We start from the raw sequence: 17,211 nt of genomic DNA on the forward strand, positions 1-17,211 counted from the left end.
ATTTTAGGGGTTATAAGGAGCAAGCTGCACAGGTTAGCAGACCAGCCACCTCTCTGATATTGGCCCAATACCAAACAAGAAACAAAAATAATTATATAACTGATTTTTATAGTCATTTCCACATGTCTTTTAAAACAAACTCGATTGAAATTTTTGTACTCATGCTTTATAGTTCACTGTTGCTGAAGGAGGCACTTCTCACATTCCCAGACTGCTCCCACTAATGTTCTGGTCCCTTTCTTGTGTCAGAAAAAACATTTAGGCAGCTGCAGGGAGTCTGATCAATAACAAATCCACTCCTTTCCCCCTGACAACCTTGATTCCATTCCCTGAACAACTGCATAAATACTGTGCCAGCTCAGGCATGTAGTGAGGGGGAAGCATAGCAATGAGGAAGGGTAAGACTATCTTCTTTCTGCAATTCTTGCATTATAATCTGATGCAGAACAAAAAACATCCATTTCTCAGAACATTTTAAAACCATTAGACCACCCTAATATGTGTAGACCAGCAGTTAAAAAACTAGAAGAAGTACTACATCACACAGAATACTTATATTTATGAATGCAGAGGTATCTAATGCATGGAAGTTCCAAATTATAGAAAGCAAGTCTTACTGCTCAACTCTTATTTCTGATATTTGAAAGTTAGAGTGTGCACAACACACTTAAAACATAGAACAGCAATCCTCTTTACTGCCTCCATGATGACAACACCAACATCAATACAGCTTATTCGTTGATAGAGACAGTAATGCCATGAAGGATAAAGTTCCTAATAGGAATTAGGACATGGAGTTCATATAGTTAATTGAATACTGGACTAATGCACTCCTAACAGAGTTCATGTAGTTTAATGTCTTAAAACGGACACTAAAGCACTGTTTCAAAACTTCTTTTATTTCACAAAAGGATGAAGAACAAGAAGAAAACTGCTATCTGAGTGGCAAATATAAAAAGTTGAATGCATGAGGTTTATGTCTACTGGAACACAATTCACTGTGTTCACATGATTCCTAAAAGGGGAAAAAATGCAATATTACAAAGGCAGACCATGGAACTCAGATGGTATCTTAATTTTCATCTGAAGTTGTTTTCACTGTGAGTTCAGTTACACTTTATCCACATACCTGAGACCGTTACTTGAGAACACCACAAATGATGTTCCTGTTGCTGTCAAAATCAAGAATTAAATTTGGGAAGATGAATTATCTGTTCAGACATATGCTATAATCAAATATATGGCAGTGGTTTGGCAAAGCAGAGATATTTGAGAATGAACAGCTTGTGGAGGGGATTGAAGGTGCTTGCCAGCTTAGGGTTCAGCAATGTACATGCTGCCAACAAGAACGTGTATTTTAGCTTACACATTAAACCAAACATAACCAAAAACTGCCAGCAAATGCTATAGTTGATTTGGCTTTCCATTCTGAATTTAGTTTGTTTATCGAGAAATGACATTATTTAACTTACAAATAAAAATCTGAGCTGCTGTACAGTGTTCTGTACTAAAAATGGATTTATAAAAAAATTACTTATCTTAGTCTGGATTTATTTAAACAATGAGGACAGAGTTTTACAAATTAACTTATATCAAAGTAAGAATATAAAATCTGTAAGTTTCAAACACTGTATGGCTTGCTGTCTACATGCTTCTTCTCCATTTTTCTGTGAGCCTATTTTCACAAGGGAACAAGAGAAATTAGGTACTTCTGTGTTTATTATGATTATTCATGCTTCTTGGCATATTTGATTGTATTTTGCAGTTAATAAACAAGCATTTATGCTGTGAATATCCTAGGAACAGAATATGTTCGTATATAAATTCTGAGAGATAAAACATGATTAATTATTTTATATTATATTTCAAAATCTTAAATCTCTCTCTCATAAGCACACAAAACAGAGCCTAGAAGGAATGATTTTTCTAATCTTCTCCCTTTGGGAGTGGTACATTTTCTTTTGTTGATCTGTGATTTTCAAGAACAAGTCTACACTGCAGAAAGCAATGCATTTAAAAAAATATGACTAGAACTGTTGTAGCTATTTCTCAGCACAGTTTCCTTATGGCAACATTTGAGTGATGCTGGTTACACACACTGATTTATTAAAAAGCAATGTCATACCTGTAGACATGCAGGAGCTCTGCCTTGGGGTTTATTCACATCAACAGCCACAAGCTGCCAACCTCCAGCAGCATCTTCATGAAACATCTTGAAAGGGAAGACTGTTGTCAGAATGTTTTATGTGGCAATAAATACAAGTGATATGTAATACATTCCCCTTAAGGACCAGCATACATTTTCGTGATAGCTAGTTTAAAATAAGAGAGGAATGACTCTTTCTGCTACAGGAAAAAAAAAGTAACATGCTTTTTCCACCATTAATTGTCTGAATTTTACTCAGATAACATAGAACACAATATATCTCTATTAGTCCTAATATAGAAACCAATTCAATTAATCTCTGACCAGCATCATTAGATGGTGGTACCTGCTCAGAAAAATTTCGTTACTAAGGTAAGCTTATCCTAAGGAAACACAAATACATTGTGACCACAAAAATAAGTTTCATGGTGAGTTTGGCGATCGCAGAGAACCTCATCTTTTTACTGGCAAAATTATTTTACTGCAAGTACGACTTCATTTTTGTTGCACTGATGCATATCAAGAGTAGCTGTATAGTCCTTATGTTATTGTTTCACAGAGCTTATAATTCCTGTAAATAGTTGAGTATTTCCAGGCTCTAATGATGTCAGTGGAAAAGGCTCTCTTGACCACATTTTATCAATAGCCTCTGGAAGAGTAGATGTAGGCATTCTGTTTTATTGGGTTTTTTTCTCAGAAATTAGGACACAAAATGATGCAGACTGCTGGACATAAGGAACTGTGAGAAACCATGCCTCAAAGTGATTAATGCTGTCCTTGAAAATGTCCTTGAAAGAAAATGAATGGCTCCAGCATTTTGAGTTGCCACCTGCATGTACTATGTAATGAAGTGTGGCAAAGTTCCCACTTCACTCCCACCTTTTCCTTGACACCCAGCACTCAAACGAGTCACCTCAAGAACACAGCCACAGGAGCGTGGTTGAAGCTTAAAAGTCATCCTGAGAGAAGTGCTCATTAGACTGGGGACAGTGTCACCCAAATATGGTTGTAATTCTTCCAAGTCTTTATTTAGCATCTCTGCAGCAGGACGAGTTGCCAACTAAGATCAGCACAGTTACTCCTCTTTTTACCATGCTTTAAAGTGCAGCGCTGAAGTGCTTTACAAGAACCTCCTTTTATAGTTTTCTGGAGACTCCTTCTTAGACTTCAACTGCAAGGACACTCATTTTCTTTTCTACAGGAATAAGTTCAGGAAACAGCTCAATAATGTATGAAGTGGACAAATGAAGGCAGGTATCTCCAGGCTACTTCATGCACAAAACAAGCAAGGGTTTTAACTTTTGTCTGGTGCTTTAAACAAGAAATCCTGCAAGATATTTGCTGCCCTTCTTAATACAGAAAAAGATGAGTTGTTTTTGCAGTTTGGTAACCTGGACTCTCTTGATGACCCAGTATGTCAGTGACTCGAGGAACAAAGCAGTCATTCGAACCATTTGCTTGTCTGCAGCCAGTACACTATTTTAAATTTGTGTGATGCAGATTATATGCAACATGTTCATGTTCTTTGGCATGATGACATTATTTTGGATATTTTAAATTTCTTAATGTTGGCTGCTTCTTGTGTTTTCCTACATTGAACTCTCTGTTCCATCTTCTAGTTCAGAGTATGCTGGATAAGCCTATATGCTCAGGATTTGTCCTACGAACATTAAGTTCCCCAGGCTAAGCATATGTCATGTAGAAACGTCTTTTTTATAGATTTTAAATTGATATCACAAAGTCTGCTTTGACAAAGACCTATATAGAGCAGAAATTATCGCCACAAAGTCTATTTGCGGCAAAAGATGTAGCAGCCGGCAGAAAAGGACTAGATTAACATATTGATTTCAGGAATATCGAGAAGAATATAAAAACTATTAAATAATTAATTTTGAAAACTTAAATCCTCTGGCTTAGGAAAAGAAATAATCTCCAGCTACACGGTCAGAAAAAATTCCCTCGTGGGTATGTTTCTCATATCTGTCTTTCTAAGAGCTTTTTGCAGGCAGTTGGTACTAGCTCTTCACAGAGATGGCAAACCGCACTAGCCTGGAAAAGCCTGGTCCTCTGCCCATTTGGGCACATAAACTGATGGTTAAAATAATGAGTGAGAGAATTTAAATCTCAACCCAGTAGCTCTTCTTTTTTATACTGGGTTGTTTCCCTCTACCCAGCCCACCCATGGCTTCTTCTTATTCGTTATTTCTATTCAGGATCTCACTTTCTGTGATTGCCCCAGCTGTAAGCATGGCTCTTTCCTTGCCCCAAGAACTCATTTCTCTTTGGTCTCAACACACCCTTCTCAGTTCCTGGACCAGCTTCCCCAAACACTTCAGCTACCCTCTGACCTCTCTTCTTCCAGCTACAACTTTGGGATTTCAGCTCTTATTTCTTAGCACAGAAAGTGGTATCCAATAGCAACCCTGACTTCAAACCCACCAATGACATGATAAAAAAGCATTATCATACTTTGTTAAAAAGAATACAAACACAGTAATAACATACCTAGCCATATAGAGAACCATATTAACAGTCTTCTCTATTATTCCTTTCTAAGGAAGACTAGTTAGATAATGAAACAAAGAATTTATTTTTTCATGAAAATTCATATGTAGTGTTTAGAATATAGGTAGTAACATGCAAAGTCAAATGTATCACATATGACAGGAATTTTTTGCTTATTATTAATTCATAAACTAAACCAAATCAAATCCCCAAAGAATCTCAGCATCTCAAGTGCTTCACCTGGGTGGTGGCAGTTGAAGTAGTACTGCTTCTGGACCCCCACATCTGCTGGAACTGCACTCTAATTTCTGCAAATGTTTCAATGATGACTGCAATAAAAACATTCTGGAAAAAGAACAAGAAAGAATGGCTGACACAAAGCTCAGCAAGCAGAAAAGAGAAGAAATTACTTCTAATATGATCTATGTTTCAGGCCAATTTAAAAAGACATATTTTTCAGTACCTTAACAAGCCAGGCCAGAAAGAAAATTAAGGTGATGAAATAGAAATATGAACGCCATCGGGGAAAACTGTCGATTGCTCGGTACATAAGGAACACCCAGCCTTCCTGAGAAGCAGCTTCATAAACAGTAAATATACTTGTGCCTGTCAGAGGAAAAAATGAAAATGTTTGGCATTAAACCTCCCTGAAAGTTTTCAGTATCAGCAAACAACAAACTTTTATCTATCTCATTTTTGTTTTTTCTAAAGGGTGTCAGCTCTCCATTCCTCCTTCAAAGAGAAGTTTTTCAGGTGCATTTCCACATTTCTTCCTTTTGCAATTGAATATGAATTGGTTTTGTATCAAACCAGACTGATTCCCTTCCCTCCCTGGACACACATGTATAATCTCTTAGAAGGGTTCACTGGCAGTCTGCAAGTGTCTCCAAAGGCAGAATTTGTCCCATTATTTGCATTCAGCAGCATCCCTGAGAAAAGGCAGATTTAACAAGGATTAACATTCAGTAGGTTAAAGAAATCACTATTAATATCAGTAATATTGAGCAAGCAGCAATACACCAAGAAGGTGCTTGACACTAGCAAGCACAGGTAAGCATCTACAGCAAGCTACTGAGCCATTTTGAAATTCAGAAAGAAGCTGCATTAACATACATATGTTGCCATAAAGAAGCATTTTTAAGTTGAACTTGCTATATCACTGGGGAGTGGGGGGAGAGAAGATGAAAGGAAAGTTATGAAAGACCTTTTTGTGCAGAAAATACTCTCAAATAAAAGCTATAAAGCTACTAATTTTAAACGTAAAGTCCAAACTCAACCTAATGTCTGAGTGATAATATGCTTTTGCTAGCTTGCCCTTCCTCCTTATCTCTGCAATGAAAGCTTCAAAATATAGACCAGTTATGGCTTCTAAGTCATTCTTGTTTAAAGAAATTTTTTGTTCCAAGAAGAAACACAATTAAACTGTGAAATTAAACCGTGAAATCTCACAAACTGCTGTGAAATCACAGAATTGTCCTACAGCCACCCGCTAGTTCTGCTCCACAACTGTGTTTCATGGAACGTCTTCGATAAAAGAGAGGGAGCATGACAAGCACTGCCCTTAGCAAAACACAGCAGCTGCTAGCAACATAAAGACAGAAAGCTGACAATCTGATTCTTTTCACAGAGACGAAGTGGTTCTGAGCAGAAATTCTGGAGTCCAGGAGTTTCCCAAAAAATCACACCAGCCTAAAAGGAACTCTGCACTGTTATTTTCCTGTTGAATTTGCAACATCTATATCCTTTTGTCTGCTAACAGGGATGGGATGAACCTGGAGCCAGAGTGTCCCTTTTGCAGATAGATCTTCACTTATGAGAGGAGATAGGGATGAATGGCATTTTTTCTGTATAACACCTATACCTTTGATAGGTAGGTGTCAAATGGTTAAGATGGGCATGGTGGGTAGGCAAAACTGTTAATCATTTCTGTTAGTTTTTCTAGTAATTGGATTCCTTTCTTTTTACTGCATACGGTTGTCAGGACTAAGAGAAAGAAATGAAAAGGAAAGGAAAGGAAAAGCATTCAAGCATAGAAAGCAAAACCCTTTCTATTTCTTCAGAAGAAAAAGTGGTCTCTACAATACTGAAATATTCATCAGTGATTACTTCATGGGTATTTTACATTTCAAAAATTCAAAAAGTAATGGTTCAATTGTCTAATAATATACTGTTGCTGAACTGATTAAATTATTGAACAAAACAGTGCTGTTGAGGACAGGCAGAGATTAAGAAAAAAAAAGGAATCTATTAAAAGTTGCTGGCTAGGAAACTGTCATTAGTCATTACCAATGGGAAAGTCACAGTGAAGATTAGTAAAATAGAGGGGATGTCATGCAAAGTATTTATAACACATCACTGGGCCATCTGCCACAGTAAAGCAATACTGTGAATGGACAAAAATGCACAACCCAATTAAAATGAGTTTGCCTGTGACACTAAAGTAAAAATGTCTCTATAGTGTATAACTGGTAGAGTTATTTTTAAGGCTATTAGAAAGCAATCCCTCTTAAGAATATACATTCTTGCTTAACATATGTGACTAGAAAGTAATAAAACTTTCACTACTGATGCCAGGAACCATGTTGTTAACTATCTCTGGAAATCTTCTTTCAACTGGATACAGAATAAGGGATGCAACACCATGAGATGTTTTGCCTTCAAAAAGAAGAAAAATTCTTAGTTAACATCTGCCTTACTGCATGTTTTTGCTCTTCTGTTTTTTTCTGATTATTTCTTTAATATCTGACTACCTCTTCCTAAAGCCAATGCGTAAGTTATTTAAAGACTCTCCTCTCACAGCAACATACTATGTTTTTCTCACCATGTTCAAAGCCATATGGAGGGTGAGAAAATATCAAAATTTTAAGTGATGGTGGGATACATCCCAAAAAACCAGACACTGGAATGCTGCCATAAATGAAACTTAACATATGCCCCTCAGATCAAATGGCAAATTTCTCGTTTTCCACAGATGTCTGTATTCTATCAGTGACACAGTGTCTTTTTCTACTAGTTAAAAAGGCTTAAGTAATGACAGCTTAGTGCTAAGAGTCTCACGGTTAGGGCATATGAGAACATAGATCCCTCTGCAGCAGAAATATGGGTGTCACAGAATGCGGACTTGAAAACCTGCACAGCCTGGCTACTCAATATGCAACAGGCCCTGCTACTTCAGAATGCAGTCACCTCTTGTCAATGTCCTGAACATTAAGATCATGATTTATGCAACATAACTGCAGGCATCAGCGAGACTTTTCAGTCATGAAGTAGCTTTCAATCATGAAGAGAGTTAAACACATGGCTGTTATGACATTGCTTATCAGCTTAGGCATGCTGGCATGGGCAACATGCTGAATTTGAGATATAAAAATATTGACCAAATATTTATGGTAATTTTCCTACTTATTTCAGTAGATGGTTAGACCTTGATGGCATTAAATATTAATTTGGGAGGAACTTCCTGATGACAAAAGAGGTAAAATAAAGTAACATGCTTTGAAGTTTTTGTGTTTTGTTTGAATTTGTCTTATAAATTCCACATTTTGATGTTATGATAAAAGAATTCCTTTAAACACAATGATAGTAAAACAAAGAAGGAAAACACTTCTCAATTAAAACTAAATAAATCAACATAATAATCTGTACCAATCTCAAAAGACTACTTTTATCCAAACAAGAAACACTTCTACCTTTGGAAATGTTTTACAGCTGTACATGGTCATTATCAAAGAGAAAAGAAAAAAACAGTTCAGAAAATGAAAGATTTAGTGAAATACTAGGAAAGAGTTTGAATCTTGCTCAATTTATGTGACATTTTTACTTGTTCCATACTGTATAGAAGAAAAGACAGCAATGAGAGACGAACTGTATCCTTACTGATATTGTATGTTTAGTATATGGGGATTCAGCACCAGAGTGCAGGGGGCTTATTTCTTCTTCAATACATGTGCCTTTCAGATCTAGAAGATGGGAACATTAGCCTGAAGGGGTTTGGAGAAAATAATTTCTTTAACACCTAAATCATAATAATAAAAGAAAATTCTAATGGTATCCATGTCTAAACAGGAAGCAAGGTAGCCTGGCTCTTCCATGCTCTACAGATAAATAGATTACCAGGGAAAAGAAAATGATTAAAAGAGCCAGAGGACATAGGTGATGACTTTTCTTAGGGGAGTAAAGAAACACATCCTGGCAAAACCCTGTCTTTTAAATAACTAATGAATATAGAAGGTATATGTATTTTTTAAGAAAAGGACTCAAAGTTAACAGAAAAATAATATTACTATGCAGGGATGGTCTTCAACATTCTGTATTTTATATTTATACATATTTTTAAAATACATAGGATTTTCTGCTTGTTTCTGTGACCCTGACACCATCATGCTCTGTGACCATCTCCTTCTATAATCAGTTCCTTCTGCAAATGGACATCATGAAAAAGAGAGTGCACTGAATAATGCTGTAGTTTTATAATAGAAGAATTAAGGGAGCAGAGCTAAAAGGTCACATGGAAAATTCACTGAGACTGGAAACAGAACCCTTTCCTCCTAACTCGATGATGCATTCTTGCTTCTTGATTCAAAATCCTGTATTATTTGAGGAAGAGAGTGTATGGTGCTGAGGAGGTGTCTTTCATTAATTAATACCTTTGTGCTATGTGTAGCTATTCCAATTGAGAAGTAAAACCTGAAAATAGCCTTAGATATGCATTAACACTAGAAATTTCTGCATGTGTACCTATATACATACCTATATTGACTACCTTGGCTTACCATGTTAGGATTTTCTCAGTTTTCTGGTGACTGCTGTGAAGCTGCTAAGAAAGGAAATCTACAAGAGGGCCACTTCATGTAAAAAAAAACAAAAAAACCAAACCAACAAAAAACCGAACAAACCAAAGTTTGCTTTTTTAATTTCTTGTTTTTCTTTTTAATCAGGAATTATTCAGGCAAGTAAAAATCCATGCGTTGTTATTAAAAGCTTAAACTACTACCCATTGCCACGCAAGGTATGCACCAGATGTCGGGCAGTGACACGCTCCTTTCCCTTACTTTACAGCAGCCGCTAGATGGGGGTCGTGCACCTCGGGCACATCTGGAACATCAGGCGGCGGCGGAGAGCCCACCCCGCAGAGCGCAGACTGTGTCAACCTCTCGGTGCGCCGGCAAAAGGATTGATTCCTCTATTTGCCAGCAAAATTAAGTCGCCTTCTGGCAGGTGCTGCTTTCTAGTTTCACTCTGCTGTGCTGCACACTGAAAGGCAGCCTTCCTTAACACGGTTCTATGACTGATTGTCCGTAAAGCAATATCCTCTTCCTCAGCTATGGAAATGTTATCATGCCTGTTTCTGTCCCCGCCTACCTTCACTCATAAATCACAAAGCTGAACGTTTCTGCAGGGCATGGATAGTTCATTGACCAGTCACCTTTTAATTTATCTTATCTTTCAGTATTAAGATACTTGTAAAATATTGCATGCAGTCAGGTTTTCCAGGTGCTTTATACTATTGTTTCAGTGAAACTGGAAAGGACTAAAAATTGTCCAGAAATGCAAGGACAAAGCTGTTAACACCTCTGGGAAGCAACTGGCAGAGAGGACTGAAATTGACTAAAAGATCAAATCTTGAATGTCTTCATGGGGTTTCTTGCTTGTCCCTGAGTGAACAATCTATTTTACTTTCCTAAACCAACTGTCACCAGCCAGTTTGCCAGCCAGCAGAAATTAGGAAGAAAAGAAAAAAAACAAAACCATGCCAATTCTCTGCTCATCTGTTGAAACCTCAAGCCCCAGTGCCATTTTCCTGTTACTGAGCCGTTGAAAAACTGATTTACAACAGCAGAAAAAACCCACTGCCAGTCTGAACACAGTCTTTTAATCCTTGCTAAGCATAGTGACTTAAAATATACAGTAGTGATGTGGCACTGATTCTTCATTTTGAAAATCTATTTGCTTTTGAGAAGATGAAGCTTTTATGTATGAGAAAAGAGTATAAACAGAGACCGTACAGATAAAAGAACCAATATGGAGATAAAGAAACATTGCAAATACAAGTTCTCTGATCAATGCAATCTGATCTACAGACTTAGTAATGAAAAGACACGAAGTCAGTAAACTGCCAAAAAAAAAAAAAAGAAAATGGACTTCTCTGCCCTGTTTGCAAGTATTTTAGAAATGCGTTCAATATTCAGAAGAGTCAGCTTACCAACAGGAATGTAGGAATGCTGGCCACATGTATGGACTGCACAGGGTAAATAGGAGCGTGCTTTGGGTAAGTCCATGATTAGTTGTACCATTAATGTCTTACATGTGATAGTGCTTAAGCTCCCTGATGTAATATTTTACGCTTTGAAAAGAGAAACCTGCTTTACATTTTTGAACAAGTCCAAGGCGTAAATAAAGACCAGCATTCTTCAAAATGACTTTACTTGTGCTTTGTTTATGGACATTTAGCCAGACTAGCATTTATATCTGCTTTTCTTTAATAATTTTTTATTACAATAGCCATAGATTCACAAATAACTTAGCAAAGAGGGATCCAAAATGTCAGCAGACCTCATAAGCTGACTTTATATGCAGAAATACTGTCTGCTTTTTCCTTTTGGCAATTACACAACTGTAAGGCTAATATACTGTCTGTCTGACAATCACTTTTGTGAGTGTGGGGAGGCAACTTTACAAAATTTAGTGGCAGCTGGAGACAATCAAGTAAATGCTGAGCTGTGAGATACATGGCTTCCTGGAAGCTCTGCAGCACAGTCAAGTCTGTCACCTCTCCTTCGCTTTAGAGAGTATTTTTAAGGACACAACTTTTCTTGGATCTCTGGGGTCTCATCCTCAACAGAACAGGCAGAGCTTCAGGCTGAAGCCTAGAAATAGGACACTGCCATAGCTGTGCTTTTCCTTATCAAATGGTAATAATACTCTTCAGATCTAGAAACCAAGAATACAGAAACCCCTAGACCTTGGCTTTAAGAGTGACAAACACTGAAGATGGGCCAGTCACCACCTCAGTCTTTCCAATGAAATCCCTCTGATTGAAAGTGCAGTCATAGTGGAGTCAACGAGAGATTTACATTACATTATTTACATTATATTACTACATTACCTTACAATTTACATTATAGTAGATGCTATGACAAAACTGTATAACAAAAAAAGTTCAGTGGAGGAATCTCTATAATTTAGTAACTTATGCCTTTGAAAATGAACCATCTTTTTATAGGACTGTTACTTTTTCTTTTAAAATCCATTACATATGTAGAAGTGTTTAAAACTATACAGTAAAAGTAGCAGCCCAGAAATCAAAATTTAGAAATTCCCCAAAATTGTTACATCTAAAATTTAATGAGCACTTTAAGGGTTATCATATTAAAGAGAAAAGTTCAAGGCAGAAGTTTTAGTACAGATATGTATTTGGATTGTCATTCAGCCAAGTGCTAGGAATGACTATTAAAAACAAGGTAGTGATGGATTACTTTGTTAGAAAACAAAGTATGCAAATCTTCCTTGATATAAAGCATGCAAATTCAGCACTGACTTTTATACACTGTTAATCAAAACTATTCACTTCTTGCATTAGCTTTCCCAATAGTCACAGACAGAGCAATCTAATTCATTTTAAGTACAGTCATGGAACAGCAAAGCTGCTTCATCCTAAAGCTGTATTTCAGTTTCATTTGGCTCCTCTGGGCATCACCTGTGAATTGTAGGCACTTCTCCGAGGATGTACTTGCTCTCTTAAAATGAAGAGATCAGCCCCTTTCTCTTGAATGGATAACAGGTTCAAAAGCAATTGCATGAGATTTTACCAAAATCAGTGGTAAAACTGCTGTCATCTTAAATTAGATGCTTTCAAAAATTCCCCCCAAAAAATCCTAATTTGATTTGCTTCAGCTATAGTGCATATCAGAACAAGATTTTATTCTTTTATAAAAGTTTCACCAAAGGGCAACAGTAGAAAATCCCAACTAACAAGACCTGCTGAGTATTCAGTGAACAGAAATAAGGCAGCAACAGCACTTAGATCAATGCATTTCTGTAAGAAAAAAGAACAGACAGTAAAGCTCTAATGTCAAGTAGACATTATAAAAACCAATACATGTTAGAAATCTCATTAGCCTCCACATATCTGAATAACAGGAACAAATATACAGCATCAAATGCATCATAAGAGACTAATTGAACTGAAGAGACAATAACTTCCCTTCCAAAATAAAAGAAAGGAGCTCTGTGATTGACTGCTACAAGAAAACCCAAATGACACTCACTCAACGACTTGTTTAGTTATTAGTAAGTACTCCCTGGTGCCTTTTACATGCCACTAGAAGGAAAATAATTCACCTACTTTGTTGATGTGAGGGAGTGGTTTGCCCACTATCCTAATATATGCAGTTAGTGAGAGCATGGAGACACAGAGAAGTGGTTTAGTGAGCTGATGGCTCACTGAACCCCACAGCACCTTTATGAGATAAGCATATTGTCCTGCTTCAGAGACGGCTGTATTAAGTTAGGGACTCTGAGACTCTCCTCAAGCAGCAACACAATAAATGTCTAAGATGAGGCTATCTTAAAGATTTCTGATTTTAAAAGAGCTGGGTGTCAAAAGAGAAAGAGCCTGATATTTTTTAAAATAAAAATCCCATACATGGATGTCAGCAAAAAACCGAACAACTTCTTTTCCTTTCTTTCAGAAAACAAAATACTGAATTGAAAAGAAAACCAATTCTTGTAACATCTGACTTGTTTTATTCTTGACTGTCTTAAAGAAAGTATTTGCATGACCAGAGATCTACTGATTATCAAAAGAATTCTTGGAAGATGCACTAATAGACTAACGCAGCTGGCAGGTTTATTAGGAGATTAAAATCAAAATCTTTGGCAAGAAAAGCTGTATAAACTGCCAGGTTTTTCTTGGGAGAGAGTATTTCCAAAGTTTTAATACACTCTCTTTTAAACGTTGTTTTCAATATTATCTCCTTTTGCAGAAGTGCTTTCTGATCTTTATGCACTACTGAAAATAGTCCCACATACCCATAACAGAAATTTCTGGGACTTCTCACTGTCAAATCAATGATTTTTTTTTTTTTTCACAGATAGGCCTTTTTCTTGTTTTTTCAGCATCAAGTTTACCTGCAAAGATGTTTATTCTTTGAGTAGGTGTGTGTCAACTCTGTGCTTTGACTCAAAGCTGCATTAATTTCTTATAGACCAATGATATTTAGCATAGTTTTTCTTCAAAGCTTTTTGCTTAAGTGGAAAATGCGGCATTTTGTACTAAGACACATGAACACGTGATTTGAAAAAAAGGACTGTGTATGAAAAAAGACATTTTGGCATTGCTCAGTGAAGCAGTTTCACAAGAAATACAAATAAGACCTACTCCTAGCAATTTTTTATCAAAGGATGAGCTAAAGAGACCTCATTTTCCATATGAAAATAATTTTCAGTGGGTGAAATAAAAACAGAGCTTTTAGATCTGAAGGTGCAAACAAGTGCTATGCATAAATTCAGGGTTGATTTTCTGCATGCCATTTACTTCACCGTGACTACCTCTTTGTCTACTCTTCAATTAGAAAAAAAACCAACCTTGGAAGTCTATCCCCTCTCTTCACTGAAGTCAAAGGCACCTCTAAAAGCATACATAAGGATAGTTACTGCTGGACCTTATAAACACGTTGTTATCCTCAGTAATGTGTCTGCTAGTCCTACCATGGCTTGGGTAGAAATTTTGTGTTGCTACACTACGGCCCCATATTTTTCATAACATGAAACAAATCCTGATCCTAGCTTGTAAGCTCTGCCAATACATTTCTGTAATATTTTGGAGAGGAAAATTACGTTCACAATTTTTAAAACTCACTGCCCAAAGTCAGGCATGTGAGCTGATGTTGAGATAGCTGGATATACTCGGATTCTTTGAAATGCTGAAGGAAACAAATTCAAAATTTTTAACCCTGGCCTAAATGCTAGTGCTTGAAGCAAAAGAAGAATTTATCATTCCTTTAGCAGAAACAGCGTTAAATTTATGGCTCTGAGATTCTACCATTTAAGTCCCCACAAAACATAAAAGATGCTGGGAAAATGGTATATTTGATCTACATGGTGTTTTCAAAACACTTATTAAATTGCCTGCCACATAAAAAATAAAACCAGAGATTAATACTATGACATGCAGTCGCAAGAACAAAGCACAGCTGTTTCCAGACCCATTAATTCTACAATCTCTCAGAGATGGGTTTCCTAAATGAAGACAAATGCAACAGGAGAACTTCAAAGAAATATCTGCTTCCAAAAGGGACTGTCAGGCAGATCCGTGGTACCCTGGTACTGAAACCCTTTGCAGTTACTTTCCTAAAAAGCTTGCAAAAGTACCAAGTAAATCCTGTTAGTAGTATTCCTGAGCTCAGGTCAGAGATAACTGTAACAGCGGAGAAACAACTGCTAGCAGACAATAGCAAGCACTGGAATAACCAAGAGTTTGTCTCCTTGGAGTTTGTTTAAGAACACATCAGCTAAGCACCTATAAGAAATAAGATAGGCACAGGTGACTCAATCCTGGAGTGGCCTGGCAATGAGCTTGACCTTTGGATAGATATCTTTTTTAGGTTCATACTAATTTTCTCCAATTTTACAGCATTTAAGAGTTCTCTAGACCCAGTGTAGCATCTTATCTTTACTAGTTATTAAAAGAAAAAAACTTATTAACATGGATAAAGTAATCTGTATTTGTTTAGGCTGCACAACACCACAAAGAAATGAAGATCAAAGTCCAAAAAGCCCCTTGCACTAGGGTTTAGCCTGGAAAGTGTTGTAGGAGTGGTGGTGCAGAGCCAAGTTCCACTTCTTCTGAACTGGTTAAACCATAATTTTTCAGCAAATAAAACTTTTTTTTTTTTCTCCATAAAGAAAGCATTTATGAGTCATAGGTTGTGGTTCTAACTTCTGTAAAGTAAGAGATGTCAACAAACACTGGGAATAAATAAAATGTCACTCAGGACACGGTTTGATGATAAATTAACTCTGGAAGGTTCTGACTACTGTGTGACAAGCACCAAAACCATATGACACGAAGCACTGATTTGCTATAAACTGACTCTGCCCCTTAAAAACACCCTTTTATTGAGAGCTTCATTTTGTAATGAAAGGTTGAACACTTCAAGTGGCACTGTCCATCTGCACCCCAACTTGCACCAGAGCAGGTCTGCTCTTCTACCTCCAGCATAAAGTTGTCCCAAAGGCATTAAGCTGGTATAATTTCAGCATTCTGTGCCACCCTCAGTGACACTGACAGTAACACATTCATGTGCCCTGCCTCATCCTGAGCAATTGCTACTTGGGTCTCATCACGTGTCAAACCACAGCCTAGGGCTACTGCAAAGTAGCTCTCCTGTGGGCACTTATGGAGTGAAACACCTTAGCTCCTGTTCCCTGATCTTATCTTTGTACGGGTGTGCCTGGACCAAGTGTGGCTCCCTCCAACCCCAACACACACCTTCAGTACTATTCCAAATAGGCTCACATCCTCAGCATCTTCCACAGGCTGACATTCCCACATACCATGCATTCCTTCTACACTGGGTTACAAAATCACATCCCTGGTGGGCTGCGACAGCAGGAATGTGACACAATGCTCACAGGAACTTTGGACTGAAAAGTCTCCTATTTTTGAGTTATGTTTTAGGGTCACAGTGGTGACTCACGGGGTCAGTGGAAATCAAAACCAACTCCAGTACATACGGATATCAACCATTCAGCTATCGAATGGACCAGGCTTGAGCACTGTAAACACCTGTCAGTCTATATCACATTGTTTGCAGACCAAAGACCAATGCCAAGTAGATGATATTATTAGTGGAAATCCTGCCCCTGACACAGTTCCACAGTTCATGTTTCCACAGTACATGGCTCAGCAGCACTACGCATCCAAAAAATACATGGCCAAATATCTAAGTGTGAATACAACCAATATCAGTAGGAAGTTCCCAAGTTTAGCCTGTCAAAAATTAGAATACATAGAGGGCAAAACAGCACTAGGTACTTGTCTCTGGCCACAAAGAAAGGCAAAGGATAATACTGGCATTGAAAGAACCTGAGGTAGGCTGGCTTTAGGTATTTTCTAATCATCAGAGAAGTGAAGTCCTGAAAGAGTTTTTAATCTTGTTTTGCCTCTTTTGAAGTTGGGACTTCACACTTTGTATGAAGAATGGATATGACACGGTTCCCTAAGGTCACAAGAAGGAGTAGACAAGAGCATCACCAAGGTTCTTTCCAGATGAAAAACAAGGCTTCATCTGTAAATGTGATGATATAGGCTACGAACAAACCAAACCCCTTCTAAGTTCAATAGAGTGCAATTGTTTTAAATAACACAGGCTGAATCCTCAAGTCGCAAATAGTACAAAAACACAATTTCATTTTCATTGGCTTCCTGACAGAGATTTCTAAGAATGCTTCTAATGAAGTCATGTAGGAAGGATTAACACTGTGGTCTGTGCAGGAAGAACTCAGCAATGTGGCTGATTTAATAAAGTACTGCACAACAGCTGGGGAAAGTAATTCTT

The 17,211-nt window shown here is 37.3% G+C and overlaps 1 protein-coding gene across 4 annotated transcripts in view; it reads right to left on the minus strand.

Moving 5' to 3' along the window:
• Positions 1 to 878: 878 nt before the first annotated feature.
• Positions 879 to 17,211, minus strand: part of LOC121673370 (sodium leak channel non-selective protein-like) — an 85,646-nt gene continuing 69,313 nt past the window's right edge. For all 4 annotated transcript variants that reach the window (XM_042046631.1, XM_042046630.1, XM_042046632.1 and 1 more), the window contains 4 exons: positions 5,115 to 5,257; positions 4,892 to 4,996; positions 2,126 to 2,212; positions 879 to 1,015 (listed from right to left, as the gene is read on the minus strand). In XM_042046631.1, the coding sequence (XP_041902565.1) occupies positions 935 to 1,015; positions 2,126 to 2,212; positions 4,892 to 4,996; positions 5,115 to 5,257 (416 nt within the window). In that variant the 3' untranslated portion in view covers positions 879 to 934. The remainder of the gene's footprint in view (positions 1,016 to 2,125; positions 2,213 to 4,891; positions 4,997 to 5,114; positions 5,258 to 17,211) is intronic.

Source organism: Corvus kubaryi, unplaced genomic scaffold (genome assembly GCF_017639235.1).
Source record: "Corvus kubaryi isolate FWS band 111438036 unplaced genomic scaffold, C.kubaryi_AGA036_p1.0 65367, whole genome shotgun sequence".
In the NCBI taxonomy this organism is placed as follows: domain Eukaryota; kingdom Metazoa; phylum Chordata; class Aves; order Passeriformes; family Corvidae; genus Corvus; species Corvus kubaryi.